Source organism: Palaemon carinicauda, chromosome 45 (assembly GCF_036898095.1).
Source record: "Palaemon carinicauda isolate YSFRI2023 chromosome 45, ASM3689809v2, whole genome shotgun sequence".
Taxonomy (NCBI): Eukaryota; Metazoa; Arthropoda; class Malacostraca; order Decapoda; family Palaemonidae; genus Palaemon; species Palaemon carinicauda.
Genome location: NC_090769.1, coordinates 45,302,506 through 45,330,005, shown reverse-complemented (window position 1 = coordinate 45,330,005; position 27,500 = coordinate 45,302,506). Strand labels below are relative to the sequence as shown.

Below are 27,500 nucleotides of genomic sequence, written 5' to 3'. Positions count from 1 at the left end.
AGGGAGAAGTAAGAAGATGATTACTATGGAAACAAAGCTGGAGATAATAAAGAAATACGAAGAAGGCATGCGCATCGTTACCCTCGCTAGTATGTATGGCCGTAACCAGTCTATAATTGGTATAATTATCAAGAAGAAGGAAGCCATTAAAGCAAGTAAGTCTTCTAAAGGCATGACTGTCCTTGCCAGTGGAAGGACCTTAATCAACGACGAGATGGAGAGACTCCTTTTACTATGGATTAAAGAGAAGGAAATCGCTGGTGATACACTCACGCAATCGGTAATTTCGCACAAGGCGAGCGCCATCTTCGCCAATCTCGTGGAAGCCCAGAGAGACGGCGGAGACGAAGGAACGTCACAGCAAGCCCCCCAAGAGTTCAAGGCTTCTCATGGGTGGTTTTAGGAAGAGGACTAGTATTCACTCAGTCGTCGGCCATGGAGAGGCGGCCAGTTCTGATAAGAAAGCAGCAAAAGAATTCCTCAAGAAGTTTGAGAAATTAATTTCCAGAGAAGGCTACATTCCTCAGCAAGTGTTTAACTGTGATGAAACTGGCCTTTTCTGGAAGGAAATGCCCCGCCGTACATATATCACAGCTGAAGAAAAGACACTTCCTGGCCATAAACCGATGAAGACTTAAGCTCTCTTTTTGTGCAAATGCCAGTGGGGACTTAAAAATTAAGCCCCTACTGGTATACCACTCAGAGAATCCTAGTGCCTTCAAGGCACAAAATATCATGAAGGAGAGGCTCTCGGTATTTTGGAAGTCTAATGGCAAGGCTTGGGTCACGAGGACCATATTTGTTAAGTGGATAAACATCTGCTTCGGTCCTGCTGTCAAGAAATTTTTAGAAGAAAACAATCTTCCTCTCAAATGTCTCCTGGTACTGGACAATACCCCTGCTCACCCTCCTGGCCTCAAGGACATCATTCATCCTGACTTCTCCTTCATCAAGGTTCTCTATCTGCCACCAAACACCACCCCTCTCCTCCAGCCTATGGACCAGCAAGTGATTTCCAACTTTAAGAAGCTTTACACAAAGCATCTGTTTAAAAGATGCTTTGAAGTCACCGAAAGCACTCAACTCACCCTCCATGAATTTTGGAATGGGCATTTTGACATCGTTCAATGCCTGAAGAGGATCGACAAAGCTTGGAGTGAGGTTTCACGGCGCACCTTGAACTTCTCATGGAAGAAAGTGTGGCCAGTTGTTGTGGCAGAACGAGACTTCGAAGGTTTCAATCCCTCAACCGAAGACGAGGCCATTGATGATCCTGCCCCTGAGGGTGATGTTGAGGAAATAATTTCAATCGGAAGGTTCATGGGGCTTGTTGTCAATGAGGCTGACGTCCATAACCTTATCGAGGAGCTCAGGGAGGAGCTTACGACTGAAGACTTCAAGGAGTTGGAGGCAATACAGTTGACCATCATTCAAGAAGAGCACAGCTCTAGTGGTGGCGGGGACAGGGGGGGGGGGGGAACTGAAGAAACGACATCGGCAAAAATAAGGGAAGCTATCGGTATGAAAACCTTACGAGTTTCATTGAAAAAAAAAAACACCCAGAAAAACTTCACACAGGTCGTCTTATGGAGAGTGTTAATGACAAGTGTAAGGGTCATTTTAGAAATATGTTGAGTCGTCAGAAACAGGCTCCTTTGGATAGATATTTCTCCAAAAGAGAAGTGTCAAAAAGCAAAGATGATAATAGTGATTTTATTAAAAAAGCTAAAAAAAAGAGTAATTTTTGAAGTTCTAAAAAAAAAAAAACCATAAAAAAATTTCAAAAGACAAAAGTAATAAAAAAAGCATTTTTAATTTTAAGTGTTTAATAATAAGAATAAATTTATTATTAAGTGTACATAACATAATTAGCATTGATATGTTTTTTTATCTACCGACTCCTCCCCCTCTGCCTCCACCCACTACCAGCTAGAGTCACTTCACTCCAAAGGTAAATAAAATTTAATTTTTCCTTTACATTACACTACAGTATATAATTTTTATTTATACCTGTAATGTTATTTAATTACTGTGTATACTGTACAGTACATGTATATTATAAATAAGTATACTGTAGTACAGTGCTTACTATCCTATTTTGTTACGTACTAATTTTCAATGATTTTACCTGGGGTTTTGCACACATTAGCTACTCTATTGTCCGCTATACGAAATTTTCACCATGCGATACCAACTCCGGAACGGATTAATGTCGTATGGCGGGGACCTACTGTATATATGTGTGTGTGTGTGTATATATATATATATATATATATATATATATATATATATATATATATATATATATATATATATATATATATATATATATATATATATATATATATATATATACATATATATATATATATATAGCTAAGTGGTATTTTCACTGTCATACAAGTATTCTGACCAGGGTTCGAAACCCGGACGGTCAGATACTATAGTCGTTGAGGGATTTTGCCTCAGGCTCTGATCCCGAGGTCATTTAAGGAATTCAGACTTTAATGTATTAAAAGATATGCCTTATGTGAAATATGAAAAACACATCTAAATGTGCAAAATTTATCATATATATATATATATATATATATATATATATATATATATATATATATATATATATATGTATATTTATGTATGTGTACTGTATATATATATATATATATATATATATATATATATATATATATATATATATATATATATATATATGTATATACATATATATACATACATATATATATATATACATATACGTGTATACATACATACATACATATATATATATATATATATATATATATATATATATATATATATATATATATATATATATATATGAATATATAAATACATGAAAGTGTGTATATATATATATATATATATATATATATATATATATATATATATATATATATATAGATATACATATATATATATATGAATATATATATATATATATATATATATATATATATATATATATATATACATGCGTAAAAATCACAGGAAAACGTGATGCTCAGATGCAGAAGAGCCACAGGGAAAAATGAAATTACGAAATATACGATTAAGTCTTGACTAGTTTCGTGATACTTCTTCAGAGGACTGATTTATTGAGAGGTTTCTTTACATTTTATAGGGAAAGTAAACTCACGAACATACATATAGAGGCTTACAGACCAATGACACTCCCATACCTGCTACCTGGGCTGTGGTCAGGTGTTTACTGGTCGGAGATCCAACCTCATTAGACACCTGCCAAAAAGGGTCATTTCTGGTGACAGGTAAATTCCTGTTTTTGACTTTCAATACAGTTTATTTATATGAATAACGGTAGCCTTATCTATATAAATACATAAGCAAAACTAAATGTATATATAAAACACATCTATATATAAAAAGACATATACATACGTATACACATACAGGCATTCATACACAAACATGCATAATATATTTCCTTATTTCCTTTCCTCACTGGGCTATTTTTCCCTGTTGGAGCCCTTGGGCTTATAACATCTTGCTTTTCCAACTAGGTTTGTAGCTTGGCTAGTAATAATAATAATAATAATAATAATAATAATAATAATAATCTTTTCTGAAGAAGTGTTTTAATTGTTTCATTCTACCTTGTTTTGAGTATTGTCCTCTTTTCTGGTCTTCAGCTGCTGATTCTCATCTTAATTTGTTGGACAGAAACTTACAGTCCATTAAATTTCTTATTTCTGATCTAGATATTAATCTTTGGCACCGTCGTTCAATTAGTTCATTATGCATGTTGCATAAGATTTTCCATAACTCTGACTATCCTTTACATTCAGATCTCCCTGGACAATTCTATCCTGTTCGTAATACTAGGCAGGCAGTTAATTCTAATAGCCAGCCATACATACACACACACACACACACACACGCACACACACACACACACACACACACACACATATATATATATATATATATATATATATATATATATATATATATATATATATATATATATACAGTATACACACACAGTTATGCGTCTTGATACAAAATTAATTGGTTCCGGAGTGGCTTTCGTGTCGTGATTTTTCCGTAACATGAGTCACGTTTATATGTAAATCGGCTTATAAAAACATCACATTAAATTTTATAATAAAGTATAACCACAGTGAAATACAGTCAAATTCATGAAATTATTCAATATACCTAACCTAACTTTTAATATCTTTAAATGAAGTATTCATTGGAACATAATTCAATAATGAATTGAAAATCATACAATACATACAATCCAATACTGTACATATATGAAATGTTCAGTACTGTATATGCTGTACTGTTATTATAATTACCCTTTTTATGGAAAGGTACATTTTTTATCATGCATAAACAACCTGTGTTCTTCAACTTGCTCATATTTTTAACAATTAATTATTTTATTGTTCAATTGATAATTGGTGATATGTCAATAAGAAACTTACTTTTTTTCTACACACTCATATGTTTCAGCTATTTAATTGTAATACAAGCAATATTCATGGATGTTAATATGTATGTGAACTTACTTTGTAAAATGAATAAAGTTCAATTGTTCAGTAAATAGTTTTTTAACTGTTATTTATTAACTGAAATGAAAGAAAAATATATCTCTAATGTTTTGATTAGCATAGTAGTATTTGCATACAATACAGTTCTGTTTATTGTATAGTTTTAATTTAAAGATGTTCTTATTGATATTAAATTAATAGTAAATAAATAATCATGACTAAAGGAAAGAAAATATCTTACGATCTGTTATTTATTTACTGGAATGAAAGAAAAGTATATCGCTAATGTATTTGATATGCGTAGTAGCATTGTGCGTATGTACATACAATGCAGATCTGTTCATTGTTTTTGTTTATTTAGAAATGTTCCTATTGGTAGAAAATGAATTTTCAATAGATAATCATGATATTTAAAGGAAAAAATATGCTACGATCTGTTATTTATTTACCAAAATTAAAGAAAGATATATTGCTAATGTTTTGATATGTGTTATAGCATGGTGTGTACGTACATACACACAATACAGTACTGTTCATTGTGTTTTTAACTTAAAAATGTACTGATTAAAATAAGATAGGAGAGCAGGATCTTACGGCAGTAACTAGCATCAAGTTAGGGAGATAACCAATGGAAGAGCAGGATGATGGTGGTGAGATTACAGTGTTGCTGTGTGCGAATTTTAAAGTTATTTTCAGCACCGAACAAATCTCATTTCGTATCATGAAACATAACATATACACACACACACACAAACACACACACACACACACACACACACACATATATATATATATATATATATATATATATATATATATATATATATATATATATATATATATATATATATATATATATATGTATGTATATATATATATATTCAGCCAAGGCCACAGGAAAAATAAAAGAAGGCGTACCGAGCGCTTTCGTGTTATTTCAACACATTTTCGAGGTACAATGCTAAAAACACAGAGAACATCTAACAAAGTAAACAATAAAAAACTTAAATTGAAAACAAGTATTTGAAGCCCGGTTAAAACTAGTACAGCAGATACAGAACAGTTCAACAGGTGATTAAAAAGAAACAATCTTACAAATCTCGTTAACAACTAACGGGTCCAGTTTGTACATACCTTGGCTTACAGTCATTAAGTCACTGTGATATTTGATAAAAGCAGATTCAATTATATTTCTACGAGTTATATCATTACAATATAAAACAACTTTTGCCCCCTCCCAATGAATCATGTGATTAAAATTATTAATGTGTAAAAACAAAGCATTCGAGATTTGTCCCGTTCTCACACTATATTTGTGTTGTTTAATTCTGGTGTCCAGTCCCTTCCCAGATTGTCCGAGATAAAAACACTTGCAGTTCATGCAAGGAACCCCGTAAATGCAGCTCTGAGAAACTTTGGGAGAATTCCTTATTAGTATGCTTTTCAGTGTATTTGAAAATTTAAAAACAACATTAATATTAAAATTCTTTTTTGAAACAAGATTTTTACCGAATATTTTGCCTTATGGTGTTCTGTGGTTTAGGTATGTTGATGATATTTTTTGCATATGGCCTCTAACCGAAAATGTAAATGCATTTCTCTTTGAACTGAACAATTTGGTATCTTCCATTAATTTCACTTGTGAAGAAGAACGTGATGGTTGTCTTTCATTTTTGGATGTAAATGTTCACCGTACTCTAAATGGCTTCAAATACTCGGTGTATAGAAAACCTACAGACGTAAATTCATATATTCACTATTATTCCAACCATAGTAATCAAGTTAAGAAGGCTACTTTTTCTTCTATGTTTTTAAGAGCCTTACGTATCTACAGCCCGGAATTTCTTCAGGAAGAATTTGAAAATATCTTCAACATATCGGAAAAATTGAAATACCCTAAATATTTTATTGAATGTGCTTTACAAAAAGCACAAAGAACTTTTTATTCTGCAACTCCGAGAATGGCTTTTAGTAATGATAATGTGCTCGTTTTACCATATAATGACCTCTTACGGAGGGTTCCAAGTTTTTGCAAGAATTTTGATATTAATGTTGTTTTTAAATTTTCAAATACACTGAAAAGCATACTAATAAGGAATTCTCCCAAAGTTTCTCAGAGCTGCATTTACGGGGTTCCTTGCATGAACTGCAAGTGTTTTTATCTCGGACAATCTGGGAAGGGACTGGACACCAGAATTAAACAACACAAATATAGTGTGAGAACGGGACAAATCTCGAATGCTTTGTTTTTACACATTAATGATTTTAATCACATGATTCATTGGTAGGGGGCAAAAGTTGTTTTATCTTGTAATAATATAACTCGTAGAAATATAATTGAATCTGCTTTTATCAAATATCACAGTGACTTAATGACTGTAAGCCAAGGTATGTACAAACTGGACCCGTTAGTTGTTAACGAGATTTGTAAGATTGTTTCTTTTTAATCACCTGTTGGACTGTTCTGTATCTGCTGTACTAGTTTTAACCGGACTTCAAATACTTGTTTTCAATTTTTTAAGTTTTTTATTGTTTACTTTGTTAGATGTTCTCTGTGTTTTTAGCATTGTACCTCGAAAATGTGTTGAAATAATACGAAAGCGCTCGGTACGCCTTCTTTTATTTTTCCTGTGGCCTTGGCTGATATATATATATATATATATATATATATATATATATATATATATATATATATATATATATATATATATATATGTGTGTGTGTGTGTGTGTGTTTGTGTGTGTGTGTGTATATGTTATGTATTGATTGATTGATTGATTTAAAGTTTTCTGGCATCCTGACATCTAATGTCATTGACGCCGATATCATTTATTTTATATGAAAAATAAGAGAATATTCAATTAAAACCATATCATCATCAGCCATCACTAGTCCACTGTAGAACAAGGGCCTTAGACATGTCCTTCCACTCTCTATGTTTATTTTGTTATTTTCCATTCCCATCTATTATCTGTCATTCTCATTATATGTCCTACCTATGTACATTTTTTGTATTACAATTTGTTAGAATATCCTTTACTCAAGTTTGTTCTCTTTCTGTCTTGTAGTGTTATTATTCTTTCTATAGCTCTTTGAGTTGTAACTAAGCTAAGTTCTAAGGGTCTAGTAAGGCTCCAAGTTTCTGATGATAAATTAATACTGGTAGGTCCATCTATATATATATATATATATATATATATATATATATATATATATATATATATATATATATATATATATATATATGATGGAAGCTTCCAATTGTGGAACATATGTGGTTTTTGTGCATTTTAGAATCTATTTTCTTTCATTTTTTACTATTTTGCATTGTTTAAGTCAATAAGAAAAATCCAGTTTTATGTAACCTAAGGGGGGAACCCTTATGTACAAAAATATAACCTCTTATGGGTTAAATGGTAATTGTTTCTCATGGAGGTATTTACGCACACTGGGCCCAAACTCTTCATGCATCCACTCAATGAAGAACTGGTTAGTCATCCAGGCTTTATTTTTGATCCTCTACATTATTTTGTAACTTCTCTTTTAACAGGATGTTCTTGGGATTTCAGAATGGTAAACAAGTAAAGGCATGAGCTTAAAAGTCCCCACATTCGTACCCACAAAAAAACTTGCTTAATGCTGACCCCTGATGTAATCCAACACTTACTTCAGTTTCTGTTTCCGAAACTGCCTGATTACTTTTGTCCTTGTCATTTTGTACATCATCTCAGTCATTCTAACCAGCTTACTGGGACTTTTTGTTCTTTAAGGACCAAAACATACTTTCTATGGGTATTTTCTGTAGCCTGTTTTTATATAGCAGCCTTACTGTGAAGATATTATACATAGTCCTCCCCTCATGTATCCAGACTGCTGTTTCCCAATCTTTACAGTGTCTCATTCTCTCATTTAGTACCCTCTCAAAAACATTCAAACTAGGCTCTGATAATTTGATTTCCCTGTAATTACCGCATGATGGACCTGATTCATTACCGTTTTTATTTTACTCGATGCCATGCTCAACTTTTGTGTCACGTATCTCCATAACTGTCCACTCCACCCTTTGAGCTTCTGTCCTCTCGTTTTTAGTAATCAAAAGTTTTTCAAAATATTCTCTCCATATTCTAATATCTTCATCCCTATGCAATATATTTCCATCTGTATCCTTGATGACTCCCAAAAGCCCTCATGTTTGAAATCTTATAGCTATTTATTTTTTCCTTCCCTTGTTTCTAGCCTTTCATTCAATTGCTATACTTACTTTCCTCCTCGAATCTTTTTCTTCATCTGTGTACCGTTGCAGTGCACCCTTTGTATGCCTTACTTCCTGGTCTTTAAATGCCTTTGATTTTCTTTTAACTGACCCTTGTACCTCTTTGTCCGACCACCACTTTTCTTATTTTTACAAATCATATTTGCTTGTTCATCCCACTTGTCTCTCTGTTAACCCTACCCACATTTTTTTTCCATATCCACCCAGATATGTTCCTCTCTGTTGCTCTGTCCAATCGGTAAGTTAAATCTCTCTCTCTCTCTCTCTCTCTCTCTCTCTCTCTCTCTCTCTCTCTCTCTCTCTCTCATCCTGTTACTTACTTTGTCCAATCTGTTAAGTTCAACCTCTCCAGTCATCTCTCTCACAATTATACTAATTTGCTTACCTTTTTCTCCTTTAAGGTCTTAAACCTTGTCTCTGAAACCCTATTACCTGCCAACTCTCTTTCATTTATCCATATCAATCCCCCTTTTTCAACATCCTCAATGGTTTTACTTTTTTTCTAGATATGACACTTCATTTTCTATTTCAGCTTTTATAATTATTTTTTTTTTCTTTTTTCGAAATACCGTACTCTTTTGGAGATTTAGTTCTTGGATAACCCGCATTTTGCTTCTTAGTTTTATTTTCTTAGTTCTATTAAGGTTACCCAAACCTTGATTTTTTACTTACCGTTAATACTAACCTTTTAGGAGCAAGTGTGTATGGATAAAATTTTTTGCTGAACAAAACTGGACAAATGCTACTGGTAAACTGGGTCAGTTGTGTTTGTTTTGGGCGGGAGTTTCTCCCAGGATAAATGTCTCAAACCACGCAGGTTATTTTGTTCAATCTCCCTGGCAATTATGTTATTGAGAATTTTGTTCTAACTGAATTTTTCCAGTTGTTGGGCATTCAATCTCCAAGGTATTATGGCATTTTGTTTTAAAAAATTAGTAGTCAAGCCAGTATGTTTCTCTCAGAAATGCTTATGACTGACACTAGAAAGGAAAGTTTGGTCTTTCTTACTGCTAAAAAATAAAAGCCTAAATATACAGTATACCTAAATATTTCTCTTGAAAGATAAATTATTAAGAAATCATTGAAGTAAAATGCTCCTCCTAGACACCCAAAATATTATGATTTTCTACTGGGTCTTAGTTCGTAACAATTGTTCTCATCATTGTAAACACAGTAAGTATGCGTTTAGATAATAATCATCTCCCATATGTTATGGTAGGAATCAGATAACCGATATTACACTATGTTATGTAGAAAAATCGTCAGTAAGGAAATTGTAATACCAAACAGAAAGCCTGAATATTATTTTCATTATAACATTCAGCTGGGCTCCACAAGGCACTAGAAGAGTTCGAAGACCCAAGCCAACATGGCTTAAGACTATGAAGCGTTAAGTAGGACATGATAAATGGAGAAGTATCGAAGCTCAAGATAGAGAAGACTGGCGAAATCTAACCGAGGCCTTTTGTGTCAGCAGGCATAGGAAGAGATGATGATGATGATAATAAATGAGAAAGAATTATATTATATAACTTACAATCCAAAAATTAAACTAATTTTTCTGCCTCGTAAAATGATGCAACTTATCTGGTATCTGGTATACTAAATAAAAAAATCCATTTGAGACAGACAGTGATAAATAGATCTTTACACAAATTCAACTGCCTGCTTATGTTAGCTATAGAATTAAATCACTAGAAATTATTCTATGATTCACTTATTAAGCAAGAGTTGAAAACAAACCTTAATATGGAATTTCAAAGGCCACTAAATTTCTATGTGGCTTCACACCTACTAAGTGTATAGAAAAGGGCAAGCATACACCAAAACCATCTAATGTGATGAAAATAACAACAACTAATACCTTTAAAAAATTAAAAAACATATCTTGGTTATCCTGATATCAAATTGATTAGAAAAGAATCAAATATCCTAATTAACTATTATGAAGAGAATAACCACGAGCACCATTGTAAAACAATTGCTCATTCGACGTCAACACAGATATTGTGATGATCAAGAGGAGAGGAGAGTTCCTGACTAGTCAGGCCTGTAATCCACTCGGGGAACAGGTGCCTGGTGATTCCAGTAATGGAGATGAAAAATTAGATTTTATCCTTTTTCAAAGTCAAAACTTTACGTTACGTAGATATAAGTAATGTGGCATAGAAGTAAGATTAATTGAAATAACGGATGTTTTCTAAAACTGAATTTCTTTTGTAGGAGATTTTTACGAGAATCTCTGAAGATGGCTAACGCTGAAGATTTGAATCGATTAACCTCATGTTCCCTCGTGTTGCTTGGGCATATTTTCCTTGCTCTTGGAAATCCAAGAGAGGCACATAACATGGTTACTCCAGCAATGCAGTTAGCATCTAAGATTCCAGATCTTCATTTACAACTTTGGTCTTCTGCTATATTAAAAGGTAAAAAAAACATGTTCACTATGGTATAATTTTTTTACAGATTAGATTTATTTGAGTTAAACAAGTACTGTATATAGAAAAGAATTTTTTATTTATAGAAATGTAAATGTATTCATACATATTTGCTCCTACACATATACAAACCTTTTGTTCATTAAGATGGAGAAATGTCTTCAGCGGTGCTGGAACCGTCATGGAATCCCTAACAAGGTAGTTAGTTAATGGCAGGTGCAAGGAGAAATCCAAGCCTACCTTTCTGTCACAAATAAGTCCCTTTTTAATGATAATTTTAGTAATTGTCTTTAACCTCCCTCTTCACTTGACCGTGGGGTCTTCCACATTCGTTTGTGATAACTGTTGGTTTTTTATTTTTGTTAACTCATTTACTTGTAATTTTAAACACACTAAAAGGCTAGCATGGAGTGACGTTAATTTTGTTCTTTTAAGGATAAAAACCTCCGAACCCCATGTGATGTGGACCTTTGTGAAGGGGTTAATGTAACCAATCTCCCCTTTGGAGGGTTGTTCTCGTCCCTCCAACCTATATGATGAACTCAGAGCTTGACTTTCTCTACCTCAAGAGGGAATTACCCAATTCAGACTAAGTTTTGCCTGTACTTTCATGCCCAATAGTTAAAAAGTTTTTGTCTGGCCAGGTCATCTAGCTATGGTATTCTTCTCCGGACTGGGATACCTGTGTTGCAGTGTCAGTTAGTATTTCCTGCAGTGCTCCCTTTGTGACATAACCCTCAGTGTAGTTGGTTTGTGGTATGGTAAAGGAAGCTCTTGCATCATCTTCAAAAGAGTGCAGTTATTATTGGTCCCCCGGACCAAGTATCCACTGAGACAGCGAGTAAGAATGGTTGGGATGGGGAACAAGAGTTCACACTCTCACTTCCTCCTCTACCAATCTCTTTTCCCTTTTCCACACTCTTAATCAGATTTTTCTCTCTTGAGTAGAGGATGGTGAAGATAGTCACATGGAAAAAACTTTTTCTGAAAGTTCCTAAAAGTTTTGCCCTCCATCTGGAGGAAATGGCTGTATTCACCCACTAACAGGTGCGTTTGGGGTCAGTCAAGCAAGAGTTAAGCTAGTGATATAGTTCCCACTGTTGTATCAGCACCACAATGAAGGCAAGGGTGTGATAGTATGCTCATAACTCTCCCGTTCCTATTACGATTGGAAAAATTTGCTTTTGTTTACCTTGGTACTTGCTCTGTGCAGTACAGAACTTGCCCACCAACCATTTCCCTCTAGGTTTGGGATTAATTGTGAACTTGGTGTCACAGCCACTGCTATTTCATCAGATATAAGTGGATGATCCTATCTGAACCAATCTCCTGTAGAGGTGTTGTTTATTTTATCGCCTGAAGCCCATACGAAGCTCTTGTATTGGTCAACTCCTCCAAGATCGGTTAGCGATGTTGAACATCGTTTGACAACCAGCAAAGATTTTTCAGATGCTGATGAATGGTTCTAACAAGTCTGATCTCTAGTACTGTACTGTAGGCCAATAAAGGATATCGTTACTGCTACCTCCTTGTGTAGATTCAATGATTGGTATCTTTACCAGTTAGGAGGTATAACAGTACTGGTGTTTTATCATTTGCAGGTGAAAGCCCTCTTAATGAGAAAATACCTTGACAGTCATATGACTTCAACACAGAATAACATTTCTGTACTGAAGCCTCATGATGGGCAAGAGGGCTGCCATATTGCAGAATAATAGTTTCCTCAGCTTGACTCAGACATTTTTTTCACACATTTTCAATACATGGTTCAATGATGATTGTAGATATGCGTATTTGAAGAAGCATGAGGCCTATCATCTTTGGAATGGTAACATCATATTTGACTTGGAATAACTATACTCGGCTTAGAGTTTTTGCTCAGAGAGTTTATGCTTCAATTGAAAAGGAATATAATTTAACCACAACAGAAACCCTTTCTGGTACAACCGAGGAACAAGTGGTAGGTTACCCTTAAATCTGTACTCTTTGGTGTAGATGCAACAGTTCCTCCTTTACTTAAACCAGATGGCTCAGTCACTCTCTGTCCTAAGGAAAAGACAACCCCTTTGGCGGATGTGTTTGACAGTAAACAGAGTAATGAAAAACTTGATCTTCCCCATTCTTGTTTTTCTGACACTAAACTAACTAGTTTAGCTTTTCAACCTCATGAAATGAAACCTCTCGATGGATCTGATGCTTATGGAGGTGTAGACCCAATTGGTATTTTTCCTTGTTTTTTTATAAAGACTGCAGATTTCTTAGCTCCAAAGTTATCTGTTATTTTGCATAAGTTATCAAGAAGAGTAGCTTTTAGCACTTGTTGGAGAATTGGTAATATTACTCCACTATGTAAATGTGTTTGTGGTAGCTCAAGTCCAACTGATTACCGCCCAATTTCCATAACTCCCATATAATTTAAAGTTTATGAATGTCTTAATAGGTTTGCTGAAGGTAATCATTTGTTCCCTGGTTTGCAATTTGGTTTTTGTAAAAGTCTTGGAGAATGTGATGCCCTTCTTACAATCTCCAATGCTGCACAGGAATCCCTTGATTGTGATCATGAAGCTTGTATTATTGGCCTTTATTTTAGTGCAGCCTTTAACAGTGTTAATCATGAGGCCCTTGTTTTCAAAGTCAAACAGTTGGGAGTGGGTGGGTCGTTTCTTACCATCATTACTGAATATTTAAGTAATAGATCGCAAAGAGTTGTTGATGTGTACCATAGTGGGTATTGGAATGTGATATCTGGTGTTCCTCAGGGTAGTGTTCTTGGCCCATTACTTTTCCTACTTTATACACATGACGTGGTTTGGGCTAGAAAACAAGCTTTTTGCATATGCAGATCATGCTACTCTCTTTGCATCAATTCCATCTCTTGAATGTAGATTTGGGGTTACTGAATACCTTAATAGAGATTTAGGAAAAGATAGTGCATGGTGCAAATTGTAGGGTATGAAGTTGATTCCTAACAAAACTCAAGTATGATTATAAGTAGGTCAAGGACAGTGGCTCCTAAACATCCTGATCTCAGCTTTGATAATATTTCTTTAACTCTGAATGAGTCTTTCAAAATTTTAGGTGTGATTCTCAACAGCAAATTTACTTTTGAGAAACACATTAGGTCTGTGTCTTCTTCAATTGCACAACACAAAAAAAAATTGGTTTAGGTCTGTGTCTTCTTCAGTTGCACAAAAAATTGGTTTATTGAGAAAGCCTTTCAAGATTTTTGGTAATCAATCTATTCTGAAGAAGTGTTTTAATTTTTTCATTCTACCTTGTTTCAAGTATTGTTCTCCTGTCTAGTCTTCAACTGCTGATCCTCATTTTAGCCTGTTAGAGAGGAACTTACAGTGTATTAATTTTCATATTCCTGATCTAGATATTAATCTCTGGCACAGTCGTTCAATGCGGTACTGGCAAAACTAATCCGCTAGGTGGCCCTGTGGTGAGGGGAGACATAGAGTGGCCTGGGCCATTGGCTTGACAGCTGCAATTTTTATGTTTCCAACTACAATATGTATACAATAACTATCATAAAATACCTGTAGGCCTACTTGAAGAATTTACCAAAAACATACAAATGATATTAATTTTTGCTATAAACTTATTCCAATATTGATCAAGTTAGGGCTATTAGTTTTCTAAGCCTACAATATTATATATACCATTTGATTTTTCAGTTCCAATTTTATCTTTGATTTTTAGGGTTTTTTATATTTTTTATTTTTTCTAATTTCTGGTAAATAGAAGACAATTATCTCATTTTTTATTAATAATCCTGTTATTTGTCTTGGTTCTAAACTATGATGATATGGTATGAATATGAAAATATCACAAACAAAAGTACTCCATGAACTTTATACTATATTGGTCATAAGCAGTAAGGATTTTAAAAGTGTGTAATGTGTGTATGTATGTATATATATATATATATATATATATATATATATATATATATATATATATATATATATATATATATATATATATATATATGCAGGGGCATAAAAACAATTACAATAGCGCCAACGTATCCATGCGTGTCGTAACAGGGCGACTAAAAGGGATGGAACGAGGGGGCTGGGAACACTCTCTCCTGTATTATATACTCATGTGAGGCATCAAAGAGGTGGAGCTGGTGGGAGAGTGACTGCTCCCCACACTCTAGTTTTGGGGTGTCTGAAAGTGCGTGGATGTAGTACGATAGAGAGTAAAAGATGTGAAAGTGGAAGTATGTTTAGGAATAGAAGGATGGATATATTGGCTTTGTGTGAGACAAAGATAAAAGGGAAGGGTGAAGTGATGTTTGGTGAAGTGACTGGTAGAGTATCTGGTATTGAAAGGAGAAGAGCAAGAGAGGGTGTGGCTTTATTGCTAAGTAAATGGATGACAGGTAAAGTAGTGAAATGGAAGGAGATATCATTTAGGTTAATATGGGTAAGAGTTAGGTTGGGTAGGGAATGTTGGGCTTTTGTTAGTGCGTATGGGCCAGGTTGTGAGAAAAGTGAAGAAGAGCGGAATGAGTTCTAGAATGAATTAACTAGGTGTGTAGAAGGACTGGGTAGAAGGAATTATGTAGTTGTCATGGGTGGCTTGAATGCTATAGTGGGCACTGGAGAGGTAGAAGATGTCATTGGGAAGTATGGGGTACCAGGTGATAATGAGAGTGGTGAGAGACTGGAAGATGTGTGTGTTGAGCAAGACATGGTGATAAGTTCTAGCTTTTTCAAAAAGAAAGATAAAAACAAGTATAGATGGGTATGAGTGGCAAATAGAAGAGTGGTTCATAACTAAAAGAATGTTGAAAGATTGAAAGACATGCACGTGTTCAGGGGTATGGCTAACGGTATGTCTGATCATTTTTTGGTGGAAGGAAAATTAGTTGTAGCAAAAGAGTGGGGTGATGTAAAAGGGAGCTAGTGAGGGTTGAAGAGTTAATAAAATCCGGGGTAAAAAGTGACTATCAAGAAAGGGTGAAAATGGCATATGACAGAGTGAAATTAAGAGAATCTGGTAATTTAGAGGAGGAGTGGAAGTTAGTAAAAGAAAATTTTGTTGGGATTGCAAATGATGTGTGTGGCAAGAAGTTTGTTGGAGGCAGCATGAGGAAGGGCAGTGAATGGTGGAATGAAGGAGTGAAGGTAAAAGTGGAAGAGAAAAAGGGAGCATTTGAAGAATGGCTGCAGAGTAATAGTGTAGAGGAGTATGAAAGATATAGAGAGAAAAATGTGGAAGTAAAACGCAAGGTAATTGAGGTAACGAGGGCGGCTGACCTGAGGTGGGGTCAGGGATTGGGTTGTTCATATGAAGAGAATAAGAAGTTTTGGAAAGAAGTGAAGAGAGTAAGGAAGGCTGATTCAGATTGAAGAGAGAATGAAAGATGGAAATGGAAGGTTGTTAAAAGGCAAGGAAAAGGTGGATGGAATATTTTGAAAGTTTACTGAATTTTGGGGATAATAGGGAGGCAGATATAATTGCTGTTGCAGGTGTTGAGGTGCCAATGATGGGAGATGAGAATGAGAGAGAGATTACAAGAGAGGAAGTGAGGGGAGCACTAGAATACTAGATGAAATGAGAGTAGGAAAAGCACCTGGAATGGATGGTGTGAGAGCTGAAATGTTGAAGGAAGGGGGTATGACTGTACTTGAATGGTTGGTAAGATTGTTTAATATGTGTTTTGTGTTGTCCATGGTACCAGTAGATTGGGTTTGTGCATGTATTGTACCACTATATAAGGGTAAGGGAGATGTGCATGAGTGTTGTAATTCAAGGGGTATTAGTTTGTTGAGTGTGGTTGGAAAAGTGTATGGTAGAGTACTGATTAATAGGATTAAGGATAAAAAATAGAATAGAATCTTAGATGTACAGGGTGGTTTTAGAAGAGGTAGGGGATGTATGAATCAGATTTTCACAGTTAGGCAGATATGCGAGAAGTATTTAGCAAAAGGTAAGGAGGTGTATGTGACATTTATGGAACTGGAGAAAACGTATGATAGAGTTGATAAGGAAGCGATGTGGAATGTGATGAGGTTATATGGAATTGGTGGAAGGTTGTTGCAAGCAGTGAAAAGTTTCTACTAAGGTAGTAAAGCATGTGTTAGGATAGGAAATGAAGTGAGCGATTGGTTTCCAGTGAGAGGGGGGGGGGCTGAGACAGGGATGTGTGAGGTCGCCATGGTTGTTTAACTTGTATGTTATTGGAATGGTGAGACAGGTGAATGATCGAGTGCTTGGACAAGGATTGCAACTGGTAGACAAGTATGATCATAAATGGGAGGTAAATCAGTTGTTGTTTGCTGATGATACTGTACTGGTTGCAGACTAGGAAGAGAAGCTTGGCTGATTAGTGACAGAATTTGGTAGGGTTTGTGATAGAAGGAAGCTGAGAGTTAATGTTGGTAAGAGTAAGGTTATTAGATGTACGAGAAAGGAAGGTGGTGCGAGGTTGAATGTCATGTTGAATGTAGTTACTTGAGGAGGGTGATTAGTTTAAGTACTTGGGAACTGTTGTTGCAGCAAATGGTGGAGTGGAAGCAGATGTACGTCAGAGAGTGAATGAACGATGAAAAGTGTTGGTGGCAGTGAAGGGAGTGGTAAAGAATAGAGGGTTCGTGATGAATGTAAAGAGCGTTCTGTATGAGAAAGTGATTGTACCAACTGTGATGTATTGATCAGAGTTGTGGGGAATGAAAGTGACGGAGAGACAGAAATTGAATGTGTTTGAGATGAAGTGTCTGAGGAATATGGCTGGTATATCTCGAGTAGATAGGGTTAGGAAAGAAGTAGTGAGGGTGAGAATGTGTGTAAGAAATGATTCAGCAGCCAGAGTGGATATGAATGTGTTGTTGAGGTGGTTTGGCCATGTTGAGAGAATGGAGATGGCTGTCTGCTAAAGAAGGTGATGAATGCAATAATTGATGGGAGAAGTACTAGAGGAAGGCCAACCTCTGGGTGATAGGAGGATAAATGTGAGAGAGGCAAGAGAGCGTGCTAGAAATAGGAATGAATGACGAGCGATTGTGACGCAGTTCCGGTAGGCCCAGCTGCTTCCTCCAGTTGCCTTGGATGACCGCGGAGGTAGCAGCAGTAGAGGATTCAGCGTTATGAAGCTTCATCTGTTATGGATAAAAAAAAACTTCATAAAAACAAGAGGAAGAGAAAAAAGATAGAATATCATGTCTGCGAGTGTGCCCTCCAGCAGGGTAGAAATATGACTCGGAAGAATGGTAGATGAGCACTTTACATTGCAATGTGAAGTTAAAAGCATTATTTTATCATATATTTACATGTATGTACATAATTTAGATTCATGGCATATCTAGTCTGGTTGGTTGAATAGAAGTTTATAGTTATAAAACTATACAGCATGATATTTTGTGATATCGTCACTGTTAAATATATACCTTCTTTCGAGTTTTCCACATATTCAGGCATATTTTGACCAATGAATACTTTGAAAGTTATATGTTTTATTCATCAGCCGCCAAAACGTTTTTGTTGTTATGTGAGAGATCAACATCTCATTATTGTTTTCGCCTTAGTTGTTTTAGTCTTCAATTTGACGACATTAGTTCTACCAAGTAAGAGGTAGTCCCAGAGTTTCACTTGGCATAACCTTGTGCTACAACTTATATGGAACTTCGTCTGGATCATCTCCAGAACTTCCCCATTGTACCTAAACACTGCATGTTGGAATTATCGTCTTGTGAGAAATATTATGACGATAAAATAGAGATGTTATGTGATTAGATTTAAGTTAGGTGTTCTATCAGTTTGTATATTGCTTCAACCATGTAAGTACTCATACATTTTTATGTCGATGTCATTTACTTTTCGAATTTTAGTTATGTAAACATTTGTATGTATTAAAACATTTGGTAATCGAGTTCATTGTTTTTTGTCTCTTGAGGTAAAAGACAGGCGAAAAATTCTGATGTCTGGCTGTGTTTTTCTTGCTAGATACATTCACTTTGTTCGATTCTTGAAGGATCAGGAAGATACAACATTCATGACAGCTGTGATATGAGCTGAAATAAAAAAAAAAGAGGCTAACTATTACTGTACAAAGTAGACATGAGCTGCCTGGTGTGTCTTCCTTTATGTGTGCGCCACCTAGTGGTACCTCATCAGTTCATTATGCATGTTGCCTAAGATGTTTCATAATTCTGACCATCCATTACATTCAGATCTTCCCATACAGTCCCATCCTGTTTGTAATACTAGGCATGCAGTTAATTCTAATAGTTAGACCTTCTCCTTCATGAGGCACAATACTACACAGTATTCTAGAAGTTTAATTTCAGCTCACACCAAGTTGTGGAATAGTTAGGTAAAATTAGGCTCAGCGGAAGATGAAAGGCCTACTCGCTATTTCGGTGGCGTGCTTAATAACAGATATTATGTGTGTGCGAACAGTGAAGTGCGAATAAGACAGGGAGTTATATTTCAGAGTCCTTCAAAGTTATCCTTTAAGTCAGATGTTAACATCTTGATTGCCAACTATGATCCTATTGTAATGGCTGAGTCCTTAATCAAAATCTTTAAACGTGCAGGTAATTTACAACACTAATTGGGTCAGTTTTCGAAAGATACTGACTAGCTAAAATTCAGGCAATTATCACAAATGTGCATAGAGCTCTGTAGTTCATTGGACTCTTTCGAGGCATTTGACCCCCCTTGAAAGGAAACTTGACAAAAACAGGGTGCAGATTGGATAGGTGAGCTTATAGGAGGTTGGGTAGGGCTCATCACTCGATCAGAAATAGAGCATTTAGAAAAAAGCGCTCACACAAGTATCTAAAAACATACACACTGTTAAAAAATCGGGTTATCTATCACACATATATTCTAGATAAACAGGTGCACACCTTACTGGCAGCAAACACGCAAGCCCCGGGAGCATTACAGGTTTTAGAAGGGAAAATTATTAGTATGGGAAAGGAGATTTATCAGATAGAGAGATATTCTTTTTATAGTAAGCGCTACTACAGTATATTAGCATTCGCAGCAAATGAATTAACTTTACATTTGGGAAACGTAGCAAACCAGATTCAACATGTGTTAACTGGGGAAATATCTTTTGATGTTTTACTCCCCAGGGAGATTTTTAAAATTTTAAAGAAAATTCATGAAACAGTACCTCTCTTACTATCCCTTTATATATTAATTTGCCAGAGTTTTATAGAATGTAATCTGAAAAAGTTAGTAAAGCAAGGTCGTAGACTTTATTTTCCTGTTGATGTAGCCTACCTGTTAAAACTGAGGACTCAGATTTTTTATTGTATAAGGTAAAGTCGATGTGGACTCAGAAAGAACGTAAAGTGCTTACAACTCAATCGAGTGGCCCTTAATCGCCCTTAATTTTGTCAGAAAGAACGTAAAGCGCTCACAACTCAATCGAGTGGCCCTTAATCGCCCTTAAATTGCTGTCAATAACAAGGATATCCTTAGTATAGTCATCTGATTTAGGTAATTGTAAGATAGGAAAGGAGCATGTGTTATATGAGCCTATGTATGCACTCCAAGCACCTTCTGCGCATGAATGTCTATTTGATACTTACTTAGAAAAGCCAAATTTTGTGAACAGTTGTAAGTTTGACGTGAGAACAGACCATGAAAGGGAAATAGCTAATTTGGAACACCAATGGGTTATCTCTATTAAGCAGGAATCTATGTATAAAGTAATGTGTGAAGAAGGCATCACATATAAATTTCTGTCACCAGGAATTTCTGTCTTGACACACCATAGTAGTTGCATGGTACAGTGAGACAGGTTCCATCTGCCCAGTCAGCGAAAGAGGATAAGTGAAAGGATAACAGTTCAAGACAGCTATTTCTTAAATTATTATTATTATTATTATTATTATTTGCTAAGCTACAACCCTAGCTGGAAAAGCAAAATGCCATAAGCCCAGGGGCCCCAACAGGGAAAATAGCCCAGTAAGGAAAGGAAAGAAGGAAAAATAAAATATTTTAAGAAGAGTAACATTAAAATAAATATTTCCTATATAAACTATGAAAACTTTAACAAAACAAGAGGAAGAGAAATTAAATAGAATAGTGTGCCTGATTGTACCCTCAAGCAAGAGAACTCTAACCCAAGACAGTGGAAGACCATGGTACAGAGGCTATGGCACTACCCAAGACTAGAGAACAATGGTTTGATTTTGGAGTGTCCTTCTCCTAGAAGAGCTGCTTACCATAGCTAAAGAGTCTCTTCTACCCTTACTAAGAGGAAAGTAGCCACAGAACAAATACAGTGCAGTAGTTAACCCCTTGAGCGAAGAAGAATTGTTTAGTAACCTCAGTGTTGTCAGGTGTGTGAGGACAGAGGAGAATCTGTTAAGAATAGGCCAGACTATTCGGTGTATGTGTAGGCAAAGAGAAAGAACCGTAACCAAAGAGAAGGATCCAACGTAGTACTGTCTGGCCAGTCAAAGGACCCCATAACTCTCTGGCGGTAGTATTTCAACGGGCGGCTGGTGCCTTGGCCAACCTACTACCTCAAATGTTTCTGATAACATTAAAAAGGTGAATGTGTCCCAGGAACAGGCGTGCGATTTTTGGTAGACACAGGTGCTTGTCATTCTCTTTTGCCAAGGGAACTCTTCAGGACACGACGTAGTCTGTGTAAGTGTGCCGACGTCTGCCTGGTAGCTGCCACCGGATCTGCGATACCCACCTACGGTTATGAGAACCTCACATTATCGTTTGGAAACAGTAAATTTGATTGGAAGTTTCTCGTTGCCGATGTCACATTGCCAATCCTCAGTGTGGATTTCCTCTTTCATTTCCACCTTTTGGTCGATGTTGTCCACCGACGTTTGATCAACGCAGACTCGTACTTGTCGACACCTCTTCAAGTCCCGGCAAGAAGGTCACAAAATACAACAGGCTATTTCATGTCCAACCAGCAACTGGTTCTGTTAACAGTTAACAAAAGAAAAGCAGACAGGTTGATGCAAGTTGCTGTCAGTGTGAGGGGAGAGCAAAGATTCAAAGCATAATATATACAAAAAAGAGAAATGTCATTACTATGTACGATCGTGTGACACACGGGTGGTACAATGCCGAACCCACTTAATGGGACTGAGAGCATTTCACGAATACAATCCTCACCATTTGGATCATAGTGGTAGGCAAGCCAAGTAGAATGCTAAGAGTCCTATTTCTAAGAAAAAACAGCCCACCACTGGAATCTGAGGGCCAAATTATTGCAGGAGATAGTTCTGCGTGCAAATGTATAGGAATATTGACACTCATTTGGTCCAAAAATTATTGGGTAGTTGGTTAGATCACCACAGCTCCCACAATTGGTTTTGGAGGAAAAAAAAAAAAAAACTACATTCCCAGCAATGGTATTACTTTTAAAAAATCGAGACAGTGAAAAGGGGTAGAAGTTGGACAGCAGTGTGAATAATAAATAAAATATGGAGGTTGAAGTAGTAGTATTGTTATTTTACTAGCTAAGCTACAAGCCTAGCTGGAAAAGCAGGATAAGTCAGCCTGTTCAACATACAAACATTTGCTGCAAGTTTGAACTTTTAAAAGAGTTCTCGCAACTTGACTCTCTCTCTCTCTCTCTCTCTCTCTCTCTCTCTCTCTCTCTCTCTCTCTCTCTCTCTCTCTCTCTCTCTCTCTCTCTCTCTCTCGATGGAACTTATGATGATGTCGTCACCCTTACGATGTTTTCAAACTCTCCAGCTGACCAGTCGTTCAACTCCAAAACTAATTGCTAACACAATGTTATTTTCAGAGGCTGTCAACAAGCTTTTGGTACAATTTTCACAACAGAGGAATGAGCCTCATATACGTTGCCTGTCGCAATACTTTGAACTGTAATCCAGTCATGATATATGTTTATCACTCGTAAAGAACCAACAAACGTGGATTTAAACTTATGCTCTTTACTCTGAAGTCTCTTAATATACACTCGATTAATGATATAGGGCTAGACTCTAAATCTTCTATCGTAACTGAATATTTTGATTTTGGCCTATCTTTAGAAACTTATCGGTGACCTCAAAGGCTCTTTTGTTCATAATAACAAGGTAAATTCGAAAATCTTCTCTGTTATACAGGTAGATTTTCCTTCCTCCTGAAAATATCAAACTCTAGATTCGTATCTTGGCCAAAAACTGGATAATAGGGATTACAGAAGGTCCTCAACTTACAAATTTAATTGGTTCCTAGAAGTTGTTTGTAAGTCAAATTTTTTACAAGTCGAATTTTGTTAAATTTTGGCCTAACCTAAATCCCAAAAGTCAACAAATACTGTACTGGGGTTTCATATGAAGTAGATATCAGGTTATTAAGAATGTTGTTTTGCTACTGTATTAAATGATATATTCTTTTATTATAGTATTTCTTTACATTACCTTTGTTATTTTCAATTGGATTTGTGTTTGTATCTCTGAGTGTTTGTAAGTCGAATGTTTGTAAGTTGTGGACTTTCTGTATTGCCAATGATCTCATTATAGCTGTCATTTAAAGCAAACACTGCCGTTGACAACATATCCGACCAAATGCTACGGTAGTGCCATAGCCTCTGTACCATGGTACTGTATTCCACTGTCTCGGGTTAGAGTTCTCTTGCTTGAGGGTACACTCGGGCACACTTTTTTAGCTAATTCCTCTTCTTCTTGTTTCGTTAAAGTTTTTATAGTTTATATAAGAAATATTTATTCTAATGTTTTGTTCTTTAGATATTTTATTTTTCCTTGTTTCCTTTCCTCACTGAGCTATTTTCCCTGTTGGGGCCCCTGGGCTTATAGCATTCTGCTTTTCCAACTAGGGTTGTAGCTTAGCAAGTAATAATAATAATAATGATAATAATAATAATAATTATAATAATGAGGTTCTTTCCTTTGAATATGTTCCAAGGCATGTGGAGGAAAGAGATGGTTGAATAAGGTTCCTTCTGATGTTTTTAGATTGTAATAGCCAATTTTCTTTTAGTGGAAATGGTGGTTCATGATTATTTATTGGTGTGGTTGAAAAGCTCCTTTGTTGAAGAATTGGCGGGTAAGATCTTTGATGCTCTTCAAATTGTTACAAAATCTATATGTATGAACGGGGGTGGTTACCTAAATTCACATCATACCGAGATATTTGGGGAAGAACAGAAGGCTCCACTACAAAGTTTCAGACCTTGAGTGTGTATTGGATCTAAAGACTTCAAAGTAGCTTCAAATCCTTATCCATAAATTGGGTTACCCTAATCTATTCTCAATACCACTAATGCTTCATAGATCATCAATAAAGTTGATCTCTTTGTAACCTATATTGTATCAGACAACTTTTACATTTGGATTTGATACATGTGCTTCCCAACTAAGGTGATTATTAAGTATTAGTGACAAAAATATGACCTTATTTAGGAATTAGATTTGAGTGTCATCCACTATGAGATATTTCTTGGTTTTAATTCCATCTACTATTATTATAAAACATTAAGTGCTCGAGTTTTTTTCTGCAGAAAGTCTGAAACCAGCAGACGCTGTCCAAACTTATATTTTTTTAGTTGAGTTATATAGAATTCTTTGTAGGTGGCAAAGATTGTTTGATGAGTAATATATTGCAAGTTGTCAATGTAAAAGGCTGCTTCACACTCTCTGTGGTATTTAAGCAACTATGTCATTAATTGCCTATGCAAAGAGTCCTACTTAAAAGACTAGCCAGTGGCACACCTCAGTTAAGGTTGTAAATTTCTGAATAAACACTATACGAGTTTGGGATGTTCTTCCAACAATAACATTTCTAAAAAACAGGAAGCTGTTCTTGAAAACCATTATGATGTAAGGATTTTAGTATTAAATGCCTCTTATGTGGTATCATATGTCTTCTGAATTAAAAAAAAAATGCTACTTTAATTTGCTTTAGTTAAAATACCACAAGAGATGGATTATGAATCTCCATTTTGAATCCGGAAATGCTGCCAGGCTTTTCAGCGTAATGTCATCGAGTGGCAAATCAGTATATTTATGCCATAAAAAATTTGACTCGCCCAAAAAAACCACATCCCTCACAGGGTTGCCAAGGGTTACCTACTAAATCCCTCAACATCCATGGCTGAAGCCCATTTTCTGAATTCCCCCCACTGCCTTCATGATTTAGAACGGAAGGAAAGGCTCCCCATGGACCCTTTCTTGGAAGCAGGGAACCCTAACGCCCAACCACAACCAAATCCTGAGAAATGGAAGGGAGACGGCCCCGTTGGTGCCTCCCTTGACAGCTGATACCCTGAAGGTCAAGCCTCAGAATAATGTGCAGGAATGAAAGAAAGAGTCCACCCTGGAATTTTCTTGGAAGATAGTAACCCAAAGGTCAAGCAACAACTAAATACAAAGAACCGGAAAAAAGAGCTCCCATTTGGTCCTTTCTTGGAAGCTGGTAAACGAAAGGGCCAACCACTGCCGAATCCTCAGGTAAAAGCGAGGGGAGGGGAGGCAGGTCAACAGTACCTGGACAGGTCATATTTTAAGTGGGCTAACCATAAAAAAGAGTGGTTCTGTGGAGGTTCAATTTTCTGTTTTTTAAGTTTTCCTTTTTTATTTTGGCCAAATCCTGAGAGAGAGAGAGAGAGAGAGAGAGAGAGAGAGAGAGAGAGAGAGAGAGAGAGAGAGAGAGAGAGAGAGAGAGAGAGAGAGAGTGTGTGTGTGTGTGTAATGGTTGGTTGTTGTAAGAAAGACTGTTGGAATAATTGAAGCTGTTTGTTTACTTCTTTAGCTAGCTTAGGGCAGTGGTGAATGTCTTGAGCGTAGGCTTTTCTTGATTTGACTGCAGCCAGAGTCAGTGGGTGAATGCTGGATTTATTTATGATTATTTCAACCAGCTTGGAAGTGTTTATTTGTTACAACAGCCGTAACTACTCCTTTGGAGTTTTTATTTTGGCCTGGACTGTGTTGTTTGCCAGCCAAGTACATAAATATCTTGTTGATGATGACCCGGAACATACAATGATTATTGGAATGCACACCCAATAGAGAATTTTAGATCATTAATGACCCAGCCCGTAAAATAAATACTTCTTTTGATGATGATGATGATGATGATAACTTGGCCCGAAAACTAACTGACTACTCTTAAGGAATTGACTATAAGTTTGTATTACTTTAGTGTAGCATTGCCGAGGAGCTGTGGCTGTGCCTTTTAAGACAGTTGGGCCCTGTGTGTATAACAGTGTTCATGCCCAAATATCATATACAGTTACAGACATATAAACCCTTATACTGAATGCTTATTTTGATTGAGGTATTGGCTAATTTTAAGTTTTCTTGGTTTTTTTTTTTTTTTTTTTTTTTTTTTTTTTTTTTTTTTTTTTTGCCTTTATTGGATTTCTTTAGTTTTAGGTATGGTAATAAATGTGGTTTTTGTTGATTTTATGATTAAGTAATAATTTAATTGCAAGGAAATATAGTATTAGGGTTATGTTATTTTTTATTTCCCTTCTGTCCAAGAGTCCAGTTGATGATAACATAAGGGGAATGTTTTTGTTGAGGAGACATTCATTTAGAGTGATCAAGGCTGTGGGGGTTGCTTTTGCAACACCACGCCACAGTTCAATACCTCTACCCTGCTGTCTTTCAGCAAGGCATCCACAGGGGACGTAAGAGTACTAAATCCAGGCAGACCGCTCATCTGCTCAGTGGAACCCTGACCTGCATCTGACCTAGGCAGTGAATTGGTCATCAAGATGTCCCCAGAAAAATAATTCCTAGAAAAACCAAAGGTATCTTCTGAGGATCCCAGTATAAAGGATTCTGTGGAGTCTAGGTTATGCAAGGATCTAAAGTCAACAACATGGATAAATACTCAGAGGGCTCCATAATCTTAGAAAATCTTTTCATCCACATCAGAAGGAACAATAACCCCAATTTTTTTTTTCTTTTATCCTCCTTGGCTGCGAAAAACCAAAACCGCGAAGTAAGAAACCGTCATTAACAAGGTCTGACTTATAAATACAAAAAAGAAGAGGAAAAAAAAAACTGTGGGGAACTGAAAATTATGGTGGGACATATTTCTTGTTCTTATGTAAAGCTATGTTCAAAGATATTCATCTTAATGAAGAAAATAAATTTTTCCACCAAGAAATGAGTGATAGAGGTGAAACATTTCTTTATGAAACCAACAAAATGATACATACTCTATCTCTTACGGCTAGCGCGTCCAAGCTTAAGGGGACCGTCTGCTATGGTGTTTTGACATAACTAATTTCAGAAATCGAAAATCATTTTATTGTTTTTATG

General features: G+C 35.9%; 1 protein-coding gene across 2 annotated transcripts in view; it reads left to right on the top strand.

Moving 5' to 3' along the window:
• The window catches only part of Mau2 (Mau2 sister chromatid cohesion factor), a 700,592-nt gene that overhangs the window by 635,059 nt on the left and 38,033 nt on the right, over positions 1–27,500 (top strand). For both annotated transcript variants that reach the window (XM_068367342.1, XM_068367343.1), the window contains exon 10: positions 11,039–11,241. In XM_068367342.1, coding sequence (XP_068223443.1) covers positions 11,039–11,241 — 203 coding nt within the window. The remainder of the gene's footprint in view (positions 1–11,038; positions 11,242–27,500) is intronic.